The 19,041-nt window shown below is 38.7% G+C and overlaps 2 protein-coding genes across 2 annotated transcripts in view; one reads left to right on the top strand and one right to left on the bottom strand.

The window, feature by feature from the left end:
• The first annotated feature begins 1,991 nt into the window (after positions 1-1,991).
• LOC121944220 (transmembrane protein 252-like) lies at positions 1,992-3,057 on the top strand. The gene is made up of 2 exons (XM_042487942.1): positions 1,992-2,263; positions 2,826-3,057. The coding sequence occupies exons 1-2, from the start codon at positions 1,992-1,994 to the stop codon at positions 3,055-3,057; spliced, it is 504 nt and encodes a 167-aa protein (XP_042343876.1).
• Positions 3,058-6,180: 3,123 nt separating this feature from the next.
• The window catches only part of pgm5 (phosphoglucomutase 5), a 37,780-nt gene continuing 24,919 nt past the window's right edge, over positions 6,181-19,041 (bottom strand). The window contains exons 8-11 of the mRNA XM_042488004.1: positions 17,426-17,561; positions 16,613-16,796; positions 11,093-11,230; positions 6,181-6,800 (exon numbers count right to left, since the gene is read on the bottom strand). Coding sequence (XP_042343938.1) covers positions 6,711-6,800; positions 11,093-11,230; positions 16,613-16,796; positions 17,426-17,561 — 548 coding nt within the window. The 3' untranslated portion in view covers positions 6,181-6,710. The remainder of the gene's footprint in view (positions 6,801-11,092; positions 11,231-16,612; positions 16,797-17,425; positions 17,562-19,041) is intronic.

Raw genomic sequence — 19,041 nt, forward strand, 5'->3', positions numbered from 1 at the left:
GTGTAAAGCAGTTTCCTGGTTCACGTAAACAGGTTTAGCAAAAAATGACCTTATGACTTCTCCACTGTGCTGTGTCAAAGAAAAAAGTTGTGCAACATTTCATCAGAACAGACAGTCTCACACTGTGAGCTCAATGCCAGCTGTGTAGCTGGTAGTGATGACTAAGAACTGTTTATAATATAAAAAAAAATACATTTCCTTAAATGGACATGGACACACTTTTTGCTTGAAATATATTAAAATACAAATGCACTGTGCACAGTTGATTAATAATCAATAAAATATCACTGAGAAACCTGAAAAAGAAGTTCTGTTGTAAAAGGTTTAGGAGTTGTTGGTCCATTTGTGATATTGGTCGCTTCAAACTGTTAATGAAGTTGGCTTGAATAATGGGGAAGATTTGAAATCTATCTACATAATTTAATGATCTCATGATAAAAAAATAAGAAATGTACTTCCTGTTTGTATCATAGTAGTTCTCTTTTTAGTATCAGTTTCATGTATTAAAATAGTAAATGTAGGCATGGCCCTGAGCATGGAATTTGGAGGAGAGTGGGTAAACAAAGATAACATGAGGGACAATGGTGCAGGTTTAAATATGGCCAGTTGCTGAATTGAAGAGGTATTTGTTCAGCCTTGCCCAATATTTACATTATTTTCAAAGACTAGAGATGTAAGACAATGTGTGCAAAGGATTAACAACAAGTATCGCACAATTGTGTGTTTTTTGTTGTCTAAAAGACTCCGAATTCAGACCTTGTTGCTGTTCAGCGGGAAAGTACGGGTGATTTTAAACCTTTTCACCACACAAAAGAGACAGATAAATACAACCAAATTAAAGGTGCTGTATGAACGTCATTCATAACATATCTATGATCTATGCTTGTACACAGCTCCCAACATGGAGGCTGCTGAGCAGGTGCTAACAGTGCGAACAGTGCTAACAATGATAACAGTGCTGGCAGAGCTTAACCTGTGGGGAATGGAGGGGTGGGTGCTTAGTTTTGTAACAATGCCCTTTCACCTCCGTAGGAGCCCAATTCAGAACAATGGTGATTAGTTAGACAGTGGGATACACACATAAGGGCTCACATTCACTAATATGCACCTCCGGCTTCCACAACAAAGAACAGAAAAATTCAGATTACAACACAGAAAGAGGGAGCGTGACTTCATTCTCTGCTCAGGACGCCATTACTCAGCGTATCTTCACATAGTAAATAGTGGTTTTCTGTTATATAATGCTCTGAATGTCTCTTACAGAACCTTTCATTTTATTAAAACAGGTTCTAGCACTGATGTTGTAACAGATTTTACTCTTAGGATTATTGTAATTTTGTATAGCAGTGATATGGAGTTTTAGTATGTAGTATGTGTATAGCAATATATATATGTATGTACAATTCAGCATAAAAAAATCAGTCAGTAGTGAATCATCTGAGAAAGTGAGCATGTTATGTATGTAACTCACATAGCCTTCAGTACCACTAAGTAGGGCATTTTTCTTCTCTTCTGAAAGTAGAGAACAACATCTGACAAACATGAAATAAATTCACAAATCTAAAATCACAATCTAGACCATGTTTTGATCATCTAAACAATATCCTGACATGTGCAGCCCACAGCTGTATTGTGAAGAAGTTCGGTCTAGTCGTCTCATTTCAGTCGGTGCCTCGCTACCAGCCCTCTCTCTTTCATTCCTCTGGCCGCGGATTAATACTGTGTTAATATACAACCAAGGAGGCAGGTGCGTCCCAGACGCCTCCCCTTATGTCTGAAGAATTTCTAACAGACTCGCACACCCTCAACTGCAACCACATGTGTTAGTACTCAAACTTGGGAGGACTTATTTATGTTTAGGCAAGTATAAAGCTATTTGAGGCAGGTACGAGATCAAACCAGGAGAAACCAGTGTCTCTCTTCATAAGTGAACAGAAAAAAAGAAGAAACAGACCTGAAAACTCAAATAAATAAGCAACAAGTGAGTCAAAATGATGATGAATATGAAGAAACAGCTATGGTCTCTGGCCCGTATGGTTCTGCCCGGGGTGGGATTTGCGTTGACCTGCATTGGGGCTTACCTGATGTCCCTGGAGACAGAGTACAGGTACACTCTGAGGGTCATATTTGCCTACATCATGATTGTGTTTGGCATCCTGGCGGTGCTCATCGGAGTCTTCTGGACCATCTGCCACAGCATGAAGAGCAAAATGTACCAGAGAGGAGGACATGAACAACACATACAGGTCTACACTATAGAAAGGTAAGACCACCTGTGAAATCATAGTAATAGTTGGAAAAAAAACTGCCTATTTATTTGTATTCAAACCCTGAATTACAAACAACCCAGTTTTACTGTATAGGAATACATGTGAAAACATCAAAAATGTTGAGGACCTGTTACCTGTTTTTGGTAAGAAAGAGAAACATTGAAGCAATTTCTTTTGATGTGAGTTACTAATGCAAAATAATTAAAACTACTAACAAAATGATCATACTAATTAAGTAAAGTTGAATGGATGCTTTGTGCAATACAGGAAAATTAACGTTTTTTTGTGTTGGCATAAAGTCAAAACAAAAAGAATTGCTCAGTTTCTTCATTTTGTATCCAAAATGAATTTTCAGCTCTATTTCTAGAGTGTATTTCTAACATCTGGCCAAAGACAGCACATAAAAATTACCTTTGTAGGCAAATTCCATCTTATTTAGTTCCTTAATTCGATAATTTCCTTTATCTATTAATTAATTCTCATTGTCTCTGTAATAAATAAACTATTAAAACTAAACTAATGTCTCTAATGTACTGTGTGTCTTTTCCTCTGCAGACCAAGCTCCTTTCCTCCATCATACGAGGAGTCCCAGAGCGACCAGGAGTCAGATCGTGACACAGCGCCTGAGTTTGTGGTCGTGGTCGACGGTGTAAATGTGCTGATGACCCTCGCTCCTCCTCTGTACAGCCAGGACAGCTCAGAAGCTCCAGACTGCACGTGGAGCTGGGAGCAGCCTCCTCGGTACAGTCAGGTGGAGCGTTTTCAGCAGGGAGAGGTGGATGCTTAGGAGAGGAGGCAAGAAGCCTTATGTGAACACTGAACTGACTGTTGAAACATTTTTTGCCTCTCTGGCAGATGGGAAAACAGGAATGGAGATTGTGGACAGAAGACATTTCCAGACTGAACAAAGAGAGAAAGTTCCAGAGGGACTGGGAGACGTCTCTACAGGGGGTTGGATCGCTCTGCCACAAAGTAATGGACAACAGAGACGTGTTGATATTTGTGCCACCCGGTGCTCAACCTCTGATCTCTCCTGTCTGAGCTGACCATGTAACCAGCCTGTTTCAGCCCGGACATCTTTCAAGAGGATAAGTTAAATTGTGGTTTTGAGTTAATGTTGCTCAAAAGGTTTGTGGATAAGCTGCATGTTTGAGTGGCTGCCTAGCGTTGTGAAAAATAACCAGGATAGTATTAATGGATCTGTGAAAGTCTGAAGTGACTAACAGCACTTACTTTTACCTGCACTGTTGCTCCGATATGAAATTATTACAAGTTTAATATCAACTGTTTGTAAATGAGTAAATGATGCTGTTCTGAGTTGAGTTATGGAATAAAAAAGCTCTAAAGCTGCACTTTGTCATTATACTGAAGTGCTTTTGTTCAAAGTATTTCTCTCAGTTTACAACGAACCTTTGGTAAACACGCATAGATTATGCATATAAATTTCTTTTTGCAAGCCTCAAGACTTTTAACAATATTACTTCTTTATAAATTAGTCTTTAGAAGTCAATCGTTATACCAGGAAGCAGTCGATCACTTCTATAGGTTCATCTTACTTTAAAATTAATTTCAACATTGGAGGGGACATCTATGAAATGGAGGTTTAGGGGTCACCTGCAAAATAAATAAATAAATAAAATTGAGCAGTTAATTTCCTGCATTCTGGTGAATTTTAATGCACCAATTTGTGCCTCTTCTGCATCAATTCGTGGTGTAAATGTCTTTTAATTCTGTCTAAATAAATTCCTCTGCTACTGTCATGTTTTTATCAGTAAGGATGAATGCAAGTGTTCTGAATGTCCCCACCAAATCTACACATAGTCTCTTGATCCTGCAGCAACAATAATGAAAGTGGATTAAATGACATCAAATAAGTTAAAGTTAAAGAGTGAGAGGGGAGACAACATGCTACAAATGTTTCTGGTCAGACTTGAATCAGGGAGAGTGGAATTACACAGACGGCATCCTTGACCCATATTGGCCACAACACCCTATACATTAGATTTTTAAAATTTTATCTGGATAGTCTGCATACAGGTAGTTTACAGAGTATTTTTAACATTTCAACAGCGTATTAGTTAAGATACAAAAATTCAACTTTTAGGCTTTATTCTGTTGATGTGTAACTGATTATCTACTGAGTATATGTGACAATTCAATAGCCTACATATTCTCAGAATAATTTAGCTGAAGTTAAACTATTCACTTATGCAGCACAGACTGAGTGATTATTTCCACTTCAACTAAATTATTCTGTGAGTATGTATTGAATTGTCCCTGATATTATACAGATAAAACATTGACAGACAAAATAGTACAGTTGAATTGTTGTATCTCAACTAATAAGCAGTTTAAATGTTACAAATATTCAACAAACTATCTGTGGACTATCCAGATAAAGTGACACTGACTGATTTTATAGAGTGTTTCTTCGCATGAAAACCTTTTTTTGCAAGGAAGATTTGGCCGTGATCGTAGCATAAAAAGTTGCAGGTACAAGTGCAAATCAATATAAAATCAGACAACAAACAAAACAATACTAGAACAGATAGTAACACTAAAATAGGCTTAAATTTGGGCTAATGAATTAAATTCCTTTTGCAGACTATTTCAAGTTTCTGAAGCAGAAAACATGAGGCCTTTCTTTCTTAACTGTCTATGCATCTGGGACAGAAAGCAGGTACACGTCTTGTGATCTGAGCTAATGATTGCAAGACTGTGAAATAAGTGTGCACATACACAAGTGAAGTCTGTCGAGAGACTTCTGACGCAAACAAGTCTCTTCGTTCTGTGCTGAATTCGTACATGCTTACTGTGTCATGGTGTACGTTTACTGTCCTAAAAAGCTGTTTTCATAGATTATGAGTACTCGCACCTGAGCCCTCAGTTGGAAAGTTCACCATAATAAAGATACTGGTGGGGCAACAATGTTCTGCAACTGTGCAGCTTGTTTATGTTCATGCAGATAATAAATTAAAAGAGCGGTTGTTGGCGCCACTTTAATCACCAAGTACTTAAAAGGAATGTTTCTATCTAATCATGCCCCGACCTATCAGACGCTGCAACTGACACATGAACACTTTCCGCTAAAACCGCCACAGAAACACATTCAGAGGTGATAAACTGGCATTGATCCTCATCCAACCTCAGAAATAACCCCTGACATTATAAAACAGTTGGATGGGGCAATAACCTGTAATGACTGACAGGTAATGTCTGGCTGACTGAGTGAACACATCCTTGCGGATATCCACTGGCATATCCTCAACTCATAATGACGGCAATCAGCGTGTTTATGAGTTCCTGCTCTCTGCGTCTCATTCAGGCCGTATAAAGATCAACCCTCTTCATTTCTTATCTCAACACAACAGCTCCAACACATTTCACACTCGCTTCAAAAGCAGGTGCTGTGCTCTGAAAACAAAAGCCTCCTTTTCCTCAAGGATGTTCAATCACCGCATGACATATAGTATCAGCACAACATGGTGCTCTTAATTATGAAGAATATGTTTAATTAAAGTCCAAAAATGCCTAAGGGCAACATACCTCACGTTGATGTGTTTTTATTTGTCCCCATTAGGCCTGTCCGTTTCAATTAAAAAAAGGCGAGTGCTACACACAAAAAAAGTTTATTTGGATAAAAAAAAAAAAAAGAAATAATATATTCAGATATGGTTATATGGCATTCCCAAAGGCTTAAACTGACAAATTAAAGAAAAAGCCAGATTAGCAAACAAATCTAAAATACATATTTTCTTTTTCATTACCTGTGGGCCTATTTTGGTATTTTACATTTTGAATACCCCGTCCTTAGGTAGTAAGCATGAGTCTGACAACTTCCCACTACTTCATAGAGCAAGAACATTCATTTCATATCAAACATAAACTAACTGCAATTCGCTGATGTATTAGTTGTGATGCAACGCCTGTTTTATTTTACACTTAGACAAAAGTTTACTTCTGCAAGACGTGGCTGAAAAAAACAAAAGACATGAGAGGACGGGTAAAAGCAATATCACAGGTGAAGACTGCACTGTTGTACAAAAGCAGTATGGTGAATTAAAAAATGATCTTATGCTCTTTAGTCAATAAGTCTTGATAACTACAAGCCACAAACATTAACAGTCAGTCTGCACATTCATAATATGTTGGCTGTTTTTTCACTATTCATTCATGGCAATAATTAAACAGCCTCCCTGCTTTAGAATATTCTATGTTTTCGATAGCTGACACATGATAGTGGCCAATAAACAGCTGAGAGAACATCGTGCTTTCGATTCTGAGAGATAAGCACCCATGCTTTAAAGAAAAATGAAGCTACAGAGAAGGGATTTAAAAAATGCAAATAGGTACAGAAATGAATAATTTGAAGGTATTTTTGTCTGTGTGAGCAGTTAGATGCATGTGTGTGTGCATGAGAGTGTGTGCTTTCCTGGTTGCTCATGTGATGACGTTGGGGCCGCGGCGCCCTGTCCTCTCATGGATGTTGGAGATCTTCAGGGCGATGGCTATGAGAGGACCCAGCACCACCTGCAGGGAAGAACATATAACAAAACATTAAAGAGGAAGCCCCTAGCTCTTACTTGTAGAGATATTTATCACTCTAGATTGTTTTGGTGTGAGTTGCCAAGTGTTGGAGATATTGACCATAGAGATGTATGCCGTCTCTTGAATATAATGAAACTAGATGGCATTAGATGTTTATGGTGCACAAAAACAAACCAAAAAAAGAAGTCATGACTGGTTTACTCAAATAATCCACAGACAGGGTTCCCAGTAACTCATCTGGGCTTGTACTTGGGCAGACTGGGATTGTCTCCAAACATTGACCCTTTGTTGCATGTCATCCCCTCTCTCTCTTTCACCTGAACCACATCCATCAACCATGTCACTGTGCAGAAGGAAGCTTGCATCTACTGCTAGCTCAACTAGCACCACTGAGCTAGCTAATGTTACAGCTCAGCTGAGGAGGACGCCATCTCATTACAGTGTCTTAACCCAAGAGCCTCCAGTCCATGAGTAGATGCACGCTTCCTTCTGCAAGCTGATACTGTTGGCAGATGTCGTTCAGTAGAAAGAAAACAGTTCTTACTTCCTGAGGAAGCTAGGATCCTTCAACGTGTGCAGCAAGATGTTGGAGATCTTCTACCAGTCTGTTGTCTACAGTGCCATCTTCTTCGCTGCTGTTTGTTGGGGTAGCAGCATCAGAGCCAGTGACACCAACAGACTTAATAAAATCATTAGGAAAGCTGGCTCTGTGGTGGGTTTCAGGCTGGAGACCGTGGAGACGGTGGTGGAGAGGAGGACACTTAAAAAACTGCTCGCCATCATGAACAATGCAGAGCACCCCCTCCACCGCACACTGGACCGACAGCGGAGCACCTTCTCCAACAGACTGATTCAGCTTCGCTGTCGAAAGGACAGATACAGGAAATCTTTCCTGCCACAAGCCATCCACCTGTACAATAACTCACCTCTGTCTGCTCTTTAAACTCTGGTCTTAGCTCCATGTCACTCTACACTGCTGACGTTATTTTTATTTATTCAGATACTGTTCCGCACTTTACACATGTATATATGTATATATGTACAGTCTCTTAGTTTTTTAGTTTTCTTAAGCATATTCCTTTATATTCTATTAATAATGTGTGCTCTTTATTCTCTTGTTGTTACTGCATGGCGCTGCTACACCCCAATTTCTCAGTTTTGAGATCAATAAAGTATATCTATCTATCTATCTATCTATCTATCTATCTAAACTGCTCAAGGTCTGTGGATCATCTTGAGCAACCGGGTCATGACCTCTGGGAAGAGACATTACTGTTGAGTTTTTCAAATGTACTTTGAGCACCAGAGGGCGAGTGCTATCTAGTTCAATTATATTGGAAAGAAGGCAGACATCTCTACAGCTGATATCTCCAACACTCTGCAACTCACATCAAAACAATCTAGACTGATAAATAGCACGACAGGTAAGAGGAAACATGTATTTTTGATTTTAGGGTGAACTGTCCCTTTAACATTGAAAGTCTCTCACTAAATCAGAGTTGTTAGTTAGTGCATCTTTAAGCGGATTATTGTGCAAAACAGCACACACGTGTTAGATATGTGAGTTTGGGGCCTAAAAACACAATGCAGATAAACTGAGAGCTAAACTGATTCCAGAGCAGATAACCTTCTTTAACTTATGTCAGACCTATAAAAGCTGTGTCCACATGTCTCCTACAGAGACATTAGCCTAGTTTGTCACCCAGTTCTTGTTAACTGTTAGAGGTGGTTCATTCATAAAATCTCTCAGTGGGAACATTGCAGCACAATAAAGAAATGATCTATGAAGATGTGCTGAGTTGCTGCCTGACAGCTTTATAACTTGGGCCACATGCAACAAAATGTCTCAACACATTTAAAACTTCTCTTAAAATGACGAGTGCACTTCATATATCACTGACATTGCTCAAGAATTATATGACTTTACTCAGGGGTTTTGTGTTATGGTGTTATTTTTAACCATTCGTTGCACAGGTGATGAAATAAGACTCACACAATAACACAAAACTAAAGATGCACTAGAAACGAGGATTAAAAGTATGTTGTAGGCTGAATACAAACAAACTGAGCCTGTGGCTGAGAGAGGTGCATATAAAAGTATTTGCAGTACTATTAACCTCGTCTAATAAGCATGTTGTCTAATCATGTGTGTCATGTCTGATGATTTATGTGTGTCGGTTAAGGGGCAGAATGATTAGGTATTAAATTTATGATCTAATTTTAATGATAGGTTGTCCAAGAGTTCAGTGTAGGTCTCAGAATGGGAACAAGGAAAATATTATGACAGCGTCGACCAAATATCACAGTTTAAAAGTCCAGCGTGTAGAATTCAGGGGCATCTACGGGCAGAAGCGGTACATAATTTTCAGAACTATGATTTTGTAATCACCTGAAACTAAGATTTATTGTGTATTTGTTAGATTTGAATGTGCTGTTTGTAACTACATACTGTGTGGGTCCTCCTCCAATCTTATACTACAGTCGCCCAAAACAGACAAACCAAACACTGGCCCTTGATAGGGCCACTTGTGTTTTTGTGACTTAGTAAAAGCTTGGCACTCAGGAGAAGTGTAAGTTCTGCAGTGGTGGATAAAGTACCTGAAAGCTACACTTAAGTAAAAGGTACATATCTTACCAGAAACTCACTTTGGAAGAAGTCACCTATAGTATGTGACTTGAATAAAAGTCTGACATTTGCTATATTTAAGTATCAAAAGTAATTTTATTATATTAAATGTACTTGAGTGTTGAAAGTAAAAGTACAAGTAAATGTTGTTAATAAAAAGTTTGTTTCTTCTTAAAATGTACTTTACATTTTTATTAAAACAAGGTCTTCTTCACAACTTAAAGAACAAAATCCCTTCCCTCCCACTCCTTCATCCATCTTTCCATCCCTTCCTCCCTCTTTCCTATTTTAGTAGTAAATAGTAAATAGTAAATAACTAAGATCCTTAGGGGAAACATAGTGGAGTTATAGTGAAAGAAGGTAGAAGGTCGATTTGACAGAAGTGTAAAAAATCAAGTAAAGTACAGATACTTCCAAAAAATACTGAAGTAGAGTAACAAAGTATTATTACATTAAATTACACCACTACAGATGCTAATGAATCCTACACACTGGACATTTAACTGACTCATGTATAGCAAAAAAAAAATTACTTGATGAATGGATCCCCTTTTCCTGCAGTTAGAAATTGGGGATTTAACATTGAAATTTGTTATATCATTGCATGAATGATGAATTAGATAATAAATAATAATTCCTGACTTTGCTTGCTTGTATCAATCAGTAACTCTCAAATGCAAACTTTGACTCAAGTTTCATGCAGAATGAAGACACTATTTGTTTGTCTTTTAATTTGCTGGTGTAGGCAAAAATGTCCCACCATGGGTTAATAAACCTGAGATCACATTGTCTGATGAAGCTGTATGGTTTGGTGGCCAAACCTAAATGAGGCTGTCTAGCCATCGTGGCAGCAGCTTTACAACCCCTGGGTATGGTTAAAGTACACTACCTATCCCAACATCCATAACCTAACAAGAAGCTAGTGTTTCTAATCACTCCAAAGTCTACAGGTCAATTAGCTTCAATAGCGTCGCATGAAGCTGCATTACAACAACACATGAACATGAAATGACATTTCAGCGTTATATGATAAACTGTGTTACCGCCACAGGAGCTGCTACGATCTGTGTGTTTTCTCTTTCTTGTTCAATTTAATACAAATCACAGATCAAAATAACAGCTCAAGTGGCTTCTGGGGTTGTGATACAAAAGAAGTGATGATGGAAACTAACAGTACGAAGGAAGAAAAAGGCAACATTATGCCAAAATTACGGCAGCCGAACCAAAACAGCAGAGATGATTTGTTGTGTGTGGGAGTTGTCATTCATATACTTTTAAATATTTATTAATCTAAAAGACGGTATGCACATTTTGCATCTATTATGTATATAATTCGTATAATATACAGAATCTGAAAAGACCATTGTCTCATCATGAAGCATTAGTTCTGCTACTGTCTAATGTAAGTCAATAAAGATTTGATATTAACTGTTTTACGGTGATAAAATGGCGCAACAGTGGATAACAAAAGACCTATTTTGAACATAATTTTAAAGCTTACTGTGACACTTAAAAATAAAACAGAAGTGCCTGTGTTGTATTTGCATGCACAAACAGAATTCTGGTTTCTCATTCATTCACACACACACACACACACACACACACACACACACACACACACACACAAACAATCCTACTCCTGTTGTACCTGTGTCTCTCTGTTCTGTCTCTCAGGATCTCTCTCGAAGCTCTCGGCGTAAATTCGGATGGTGGCACCCATCCCTCCACCGCTCCCACTCATCCGAAATACCAGGCGGGACGCATCATTGAAGACGATCCTTAAACCCTAGAAACATACAAACCAGTGTTTACGTTATCAATTTGAATATTCATATTTTATTTATTTACTGACTAGTGGGCTATCAAGTTTTGTAAATAGTGTCACCAATTTCAGTATCCGACCGAATGTCTCCTCTTGTGTTCCTGATTTCTGATGTTCAGTGATGGCCAGAAAAGTGTTTTTGGAGAACATTATGATGTCGCGGTGAAAATGACCTTTGACCTTTTGAGTATAAAAAAATCATCACTTCATCATTTTATTCTATTAGAAATTTGTGTAAAATTTTGTCATAATTAGCGTATGAATTTTTGAGATATGGTGAGACACATTCCTTGTGAGGTCACAGTGACCTTGACCTTTGACCACCAAATTCTGATCAGTTCATCCTCGAGTCCAAGTGAACGTTTGTGCCAGATGTGAAGAAATTCCCTCATTATCAAATTAAATATCAATTTATCTGTAATGGGACGAACAGACTGAGAACCAGAACACACAGCCGTCACTAGATCATAAAAACAGCTAGTGCCAAAGTATTCAGTACATGCTACATCTGCTTGATAAACGATCAAAAAAATAATTAATGGCTTGGACTGGAAATCCAATGAATATTCCTAATAGCACTGCATACTACGAATTTACAACTACATTCAACTACATACAACATAAAAGCAAATTATGAACTTCATCATACAACATAAATCTTTTAGTGCTAAACTATAATGTATTAATAATCTATCAACTCCTATAATATAAATATGGTTATTATTTATTTACTTATTTACAGTGATGCAAATTATCAATACAGACAATATAAAGCAGGATAAAATGTTTTAGAGCCCGGAAAAAGAAAAACTGGGTCTTCAATGTGCAGTAACTTTACACCTCCACTGGATGTCAGTATGTGTTTTCTTGGGACTGTTCAACAGTTGTTCCTTGTCAATGTACTTCATGCTTTGTCCCCCATGGTACTCTCTGTAAAGTTATGTAAGATCATAACTACTCAAATATTGAAGTGTTAGGGACTCTACTTTATCAGAATTGACAGAGAGGCTGGGGTGCAACTTCAGGTTTCTTTAATATTATCTGATCCTCCCTGGAGCTACAAATATTTTCCCTTAAGCCTCCCTGAGTGACTGGGGGAAATACATGACCCTCCCTCCAGCATAAATAACCATATTTCACAGTTTTTGGCTATGATAAATGGTGTGATTTTGGTGATTTGTAAAGAAAACATGCCTTTTAAATCCACTTGTGGGTTTGGATTCTGAGGATATTTAAAATAAATCTAAACACCATTTAAAAACCATTTAAAGCTGAATGTCCCACCTCTAAGTCGTATCAAAATTGAAATAAAAAATTCGGAAATACCTCCCCCCTTTGCACCATCCCTCTTTCCTTATAAATGAAGAACAGTATCTTTTTACAAAAATGCTTCTGAAATTCATTCCTAAATTAATTTCTTAAATGGCAATTTTGTTGTAAGTAGGTTACTAAGGTTGTATTTCCATTTTTACTTAAGATTCTGACAGTGGAGAAAAATTTCACACAAAACCAGAGGAAAACACACCATTTTTAAACGCCTCCACTGTTAACTCTTTGAACTCAACTTCAACACTTTCAAGAAAAACAGGATATTGTTGTATCGGGGTAACCAACCACAACTCTTGCCGGCTGACGTCAGGAAGATAAGACTCTTTGACTAATGGATGTGTGATGAGTCTTATCTGTCCTAAATTCCACAGAGCCTCTTCCCTTATCCCATTAGAGCAAGAGACACGCTCAGGGGGAGAGACACCAATATGTTTTGAGAAAAAAAGGAGCATGAATATGAAAAATGTTCTAATTTGTTTTAAACACACTCAAGACAGGATCGTGTGATCGACTGCTGCATTAATCCAAAATAGTGCTGTCATAACATTCGTATCCATCACCGTGGCTAAAAAAATAAAGGGGGCTACTACATGTCTTGATATAGACAAATGATATGTAGTTTATTTTAAGTATAGGACAGAGGAATTTTATGAGCTATTATAGGAGTAAAAAGTCAAGTGGGTGCACTGTCAAGTGGGTCCCCCCCCCCGCTCCAGTATGACAGTCACCCCATCTCAAACTGTGACTCGGCTTCATAGTTTATAGTCAGTGGTTATGAAAGTAAAGGGAACCATTCGCCTTGCTCCTAATCTGAGCTTGGCTCGGGAGTGTTACATGTCAGAGTCTGTGTGAGGAGAGACGGCGATAATGAAAGATGTCCGTCCGCCTGTCTGTCTGTCTTTCTATTTGGGAGTGTGTCAGCTCATCTCTAACAATAGAGAAGCAGTTATCAGAAGGCTGACTAATGCCTGTTAAAAACAAATGTCCGCTGTAAAGCTCAGAGGCACTGAGTGGAGCGCATACCAGCTACAGTGTGTTTATTTCATTGTCTGTAACAAGCTTTGCAAAGGCAATGCACAGTACCTATGTCTCTGGTTAAAATTAAGTAAAGAACCATCAGTATTCTATGTCAAATTGACATTGGTATTAAATTTTGTGCTGACATTGTATTTTGATCACCCAACATCATAACCTACATTCAACCACATATCAATGTATAATAACATTGGTGGCCAGCTGGGAGGAGTTTACAGACAGGCAGCTAACAACGCAGAGAGGCCTACATTTGATTTCTTGTTATTGACTATATATAAGCTTAACAAAGTAGACAGTTTTCTTGACCACTTTAAATTAACATGGAAGCTGAAAACACATTTTATTTGCAGGATGCTGCATTTCAGAAGTGCAGTATCGGCATATGTAAATTATATGCAATGATTTCTGCCCCCCCCCCCATCTATCTGATACGCAGACGATGCAGAATGAATTCAGTAGTCGACTACAAAAGGCTGCCATGCCACTGCTGTGTAAATCCCCCATGCTTTGTCTTGTGTATTTGTGTGTGTGTTTGTGTGTATGTGCCAACTTTTCCCCCTTCAAACACACTTGCAGTGGAGCGACTGCAAGTGAGACGACAGCTGATATAATTCTGTCCTGGGAGGAATGTGTACTGTAATAACACACACTGGGGCGACTGGGATGCTGAGGATTTGCCCCTGAGGTTAAATCACATTTTGGGGTGACTGACTAACTAGCTGTGGAGCTGCTGTAACCATGGTAACACGGAGAAGTATTCACAGTGGGACAGAGAGACTTTTATTGCTGTTAAGGTACATAAAGGGACCAACAAACTGTACGCACAACCTTGCCCGCAAACACATGTGTGAACACGTGTAGGGCCATGCATGTGTACACATGTGTTCACACTTACGCACAGAGACAACTGGACTGATGGACAGTACACACTAAAATGCACACTGTGTGTGTATGTGGTATTAGGTGGGGTGGAGGCGAAGAAGTGTTGACGCCAGGAATGAGTTTCCACATATTTCTGGGCAGAACCGAGGGAGTCAGCTGGGTAAACTTCACAGAGACTGAGGGGGAGAGGGCAGGGAGGGTACACTGACTGAGGGAGTTATCAGTGTGTGTAGGGATATGTGCTCTATGTAATGTGTGTCTGTGTGTATGCATATGTTTATGGTTAGAAATGGAAGATAGACTATCGTATCTAAACATGGAGCCTCTTTAATGAGGCTACAGTAAAGCGTAGTGGGTGGTCCAGCTCACAAGAGACTGATGAGTGAGTGCATGTGTTTGAAAGAGAGCTCGGAGGAGGTGTTAGTGTGAATGTGTGTGCATGTTTAAGATGTCTTCAGCAGATCTGACCCCAGGAAACTTGAAGGACCTGACTTGAACCGCAGTTTCTGATCCACTTCATTATCTGTTGATGACCTAAATTGCTACAGGGCCAGTGAAAATAGCAAAACGGCCTAACAGTCTGATGACATGAGCAACACACACTACATCTTAAGACAAATAGTCAAGAATACAATAAATTGCTGGTTTTGAATATACCTTTATCATGTTAAAGACTGTGTCTGTTACTTTGTATTTTGGCCATGGGGCAGCCATACTTCATCCTCATTATCATTTATTTGTCACATGGAAATAATATATGGTACAATTCCAGTGAAATGGGTTCCCATTAGCTCCTTTCACTTGGGTATCATTTAAAAAAATATGATACAAATAGTGACAACAGTATTCTTAAAGTGATACAGATACCAATAAAACATTTAACTTGGTACCTTGTTTCTACTTCATGCGATACTCATGATGCGAATGGAAGCATTCAGTTGCGTAAAATGCCATCCGATGCCACAGGCATGTACTCGCCATGCTTTCAAACATTTTGGTAGCATCTCATCACACTTAACTGCTAATTCTGTCAAACTCATCACGCTCACCACTTCACAGACTATATAGGCTAACAGCTGCTGCAGTAGTGTTAGTAGTAGTAGTCCATCACACATCGCATTAAATCAAAGAATGCTTGCGGCGATTGGCTGCCAGCAAAACTATACAAATAATCATTTTTTCCTAGATCTGGGAACAAAAAGAGTTGATTGCAGCCAGTGTGTGACTGGGGAAGTTTTAATACTACTCGGTACTGGCTGCTGGGTAATTTCAGTTTATAACTTAAAGGTATTGAGTACTGAAACCTAGCTGCACCCTCATATGGATGTGCAGGTGCAGCCAAAATGCAGTATGTTCATATATATTATTCATATTTTTCTTTTCCCCTAAAAAATAGATTAGAAATGAGTAGTTCCAAAAAATGGAAGATACAGATTTAAGTTATATCTTAGATATTGTAAAGATATCTAGAAAGGTTTCCCATATCAGTAAAGTCGAGCAGCAACACTATAACAGCTATGTCTATGTATATATGAACGTATCACTTTTTGATTTTTTGGGGGGGGGGGGGTTCAGAGGACACATCCCCTTTTACTGTTAGAATGTGTTAATTTTCCCTTTCCAATAAAAACATGAAAGTAGCAAAGGCTTTTAATTTGAAGAACCACTAGAATGCGACTCATTGAATGCCTCCAGTATAGTTACTGGTGTCAAAATGCAACGTCAAACACGACATTTGCAATCTGCCACGAAACAGAAAGCAAAGGAAGCAGCGTTTGAAGCAAAAAGTACCATGGCATTTCCAACATATACTGATACAGAAAAGGCACTAATTGGTGCCAAAAAATCACCAGACTGCAGGAAATGAATTGTTAGATCCTACAAATTTCTATGGGAGAATTTTTCTTGGGGAAAATTGGGTGGGTGGGGGCATGTGCCCGAAACCCCAAATGTTGAAAAAAAAAAAAAGAGCCTATACCGTTAATGGAAGTAATACAAAATTTTCCACTCCTCGTATTTCATGAGGAGTTTCATTGTACCTCTACTGCACTTGTCTTTTCCTTTTCACGCTCTTTCTTCCCCCTCTTAGCCCAGACTGACCTGGTTTCGAGCCACCGATCCATCCACGGGGTCGATGTACTCGAAGTTGTCGGCCCTCTCCACACTGTATATGTGGTCTCCCACGGCAAACTTCTGGCTGGTGAACGCTTTGTCTGAGATGACTCCCTCCAGATCCCTCATCAGGTAAAAGGCTGCTCGTGGGTCCAGGCCTTCGTAATCAAACCTGACAAACACAAACACATACACACCAGTAAGAGGAAAAGCTTTCAGGAAAATAATTCTGTTACAGCATTGGGTTTGCTTAAAAAGGCTCTAAACTGAAAGAGACAAGTTTTGTCTGTGATTGGTTGATTTTGTTCAAAATGATGACAGATGTTTGTGTTTTATGAACTTTTTTTGGATCTGGTCCTTGGCCTGTTCTGTCTCTCCATCTAGATGTTGTGGGAAATGTACATCACATTAGAAAAGCTCTCTGTGGGAACATGAAAAACTGCAGCAACTGTCAGTGGGAACGTTGACTGCAGAAACTATCTCTGCCTCTCACAGGGGAGAGGTTAAAATAAGAACGAGTGACAACCAGTAAGGAGGACTGGAGGAGTAATGGAAGAAAGGTGAAGGCCTGGGAGACACATTTGGCTCTGGAAGGGATTCACAAGAATTGAGACTTTTGGGAAAAGAGGAAGTCAAACTCAGGGCTTGATGGTTAAAAATAAATTAAAGATGATATAAATCGCTTCTTGATTAAAACAAGGATGGACCAATAAAGAGATGAATGATTGAAAAAATAAAACACTGATCAAATGCATTATTAAAGCACAGTTTGATATTCAGAGAAATTATTTAGCCAGTTACCTGCAGAAGTAGTTACGTCCAAACTTGGCCCAGTGTTCTCTGACAATCTGCTCCACACCCTGCTTCCTGGCGGCCATGATGGACAACCACATCAACACCGACCACAAACCATCTTTCTCACGAATGTGGTCTGAACCTGGAAGAGAAATAAAACAAATGAGACATAATGCAATTGTTAGTGAGCTTTAGCTCATAGGCAGCTTCTTTTGTTTTTTTAGGTCTTCAGACAGAGCCATGCTGGCTGTTTCCCTGTTTCCTGTCTTTATGCTAAGCTAAGCTAACCATCTGCAGAGTGGTTTCGATCTAATCATCTTACTCTCAGTAAGACAAAGGATAAGCATATTTCCCAAAAGAACAAAAAAAAAAAGAGATGCAAAGCTTATCCTGGTGGGACATATAGTATTTTGCAATTTTAATAATTACTGTAAAGTCCAATAACAAACTTAGACTCAAATAAATACTTCCTCCCCCAAATGACCATTTGTGTCAGTTACTCACCCTGTGTTATGTTGACATTGTGAAGAAAACATATTTTTTTCTCACATGTCTCCTCTGTACAAAGAATCCAAAAACTCTGAAGCCCTCCATGACCGTGTTTAACAGCAAAACTATATCAAAATATCTGTTTACAAACTCTCTATGAATACTTCAACGCAAAGTATTCCTTTCACTTTTTTTGTTCATGCAACAATGATTTGATTTACAGATTACAACCAGTATGCAAATGTAAACTGACAGTTGAATTTAGCATTCAACTCCCCTGTATGTAACAGAAGGTCGGGGAGAGTGCTTGAGCTGGGAAACGAACCAAACATCCCCACACAAATAATGTCTCCTGCTCCCCACCCTAAAACACACACACACACACACACACATACACACAAACAAGGGAGTAGTTCACACCCTGGATCGGTCTGCTTCACTGGGGAGCTATCACTCTGTTCTCAAAAACAGCTGCGCAGTAAAGGTATCTGTTAAGGGGGCACTTTGACATTTTAATATGATTGAATATGTCAGTAATGTTTCCCCGGCAGAGCTTGGAGCTGGAAATGGACTCAGCGGTTGGGTATTACTTTAGGTAACGTGCATTTATTCTATAAGAAAAACATAAATGTATCATTATGTCTGTTTTATAGCACACAATTCTTTGCTTTTTTGTTCTCTACCAAACACAGATGACAAGGAGTGTACTTCCTATAGCTTTGCGCCTGGCTTTAGCCACTATACAGCTGTTAGGAAACTGACAGTTGCTATTATTTAATCCCTGTCTCACTGTCGGTCTCCCTTTGTCTCGCTCTCTGACACAGAAAGAGACAGAGGAGTTACCTAATCGGACATACAAATTGAATTATTATAAGCCAAAGCACAACCAGACCTTTTCCACACACACACACACTGTAAAATATGTCATAATTACAGCCTTTTCTCAGTCCTTTTATTGCTATAAAAAAGTCACAAAAACACAATTTCATGGCATAATGATGGAAAAAGACCATGCTATTGCTAACCCAATGTTTTTCAGATTTGAAATGAGTATTTTTGAGTCATTGTGGGGAAGATAATTTGTATTATTTTTCACCCAGTTAGCAGAATAAATGTTGACATTGTATGTTTCT

Source organism: Plectropomus leopardus, chromosome 6 (assembly GCF_008729295.1).
Source record: "Plectropomus leopardus isolate mb chromosome 6, YSFRI_Pleo_2.0, whole genome shotgun sequence".
Lineage (NCBI taxonomy): Eukaryota > Metazoa > Chordata > Actinopteri > Perciformes > Serranidae > Plectropomus > Plectropomus leopardus.

Coding starts and splice junctions, on each gene's coding strand:
- LOC121944220 (XM_042487942.1), top strand. CDS start 1,992: ATGATGATGAATATGAAGAAACAGCTATGGTCTCTGGCCCGTATGGTT. Junction 2,264..2,825: donor CAGGTCTACACTATAGAAAG/GTAAGACCACCT, acceptor TTTCCTCTGCAG/ACCAAGCTCCTTTCCTCCAT.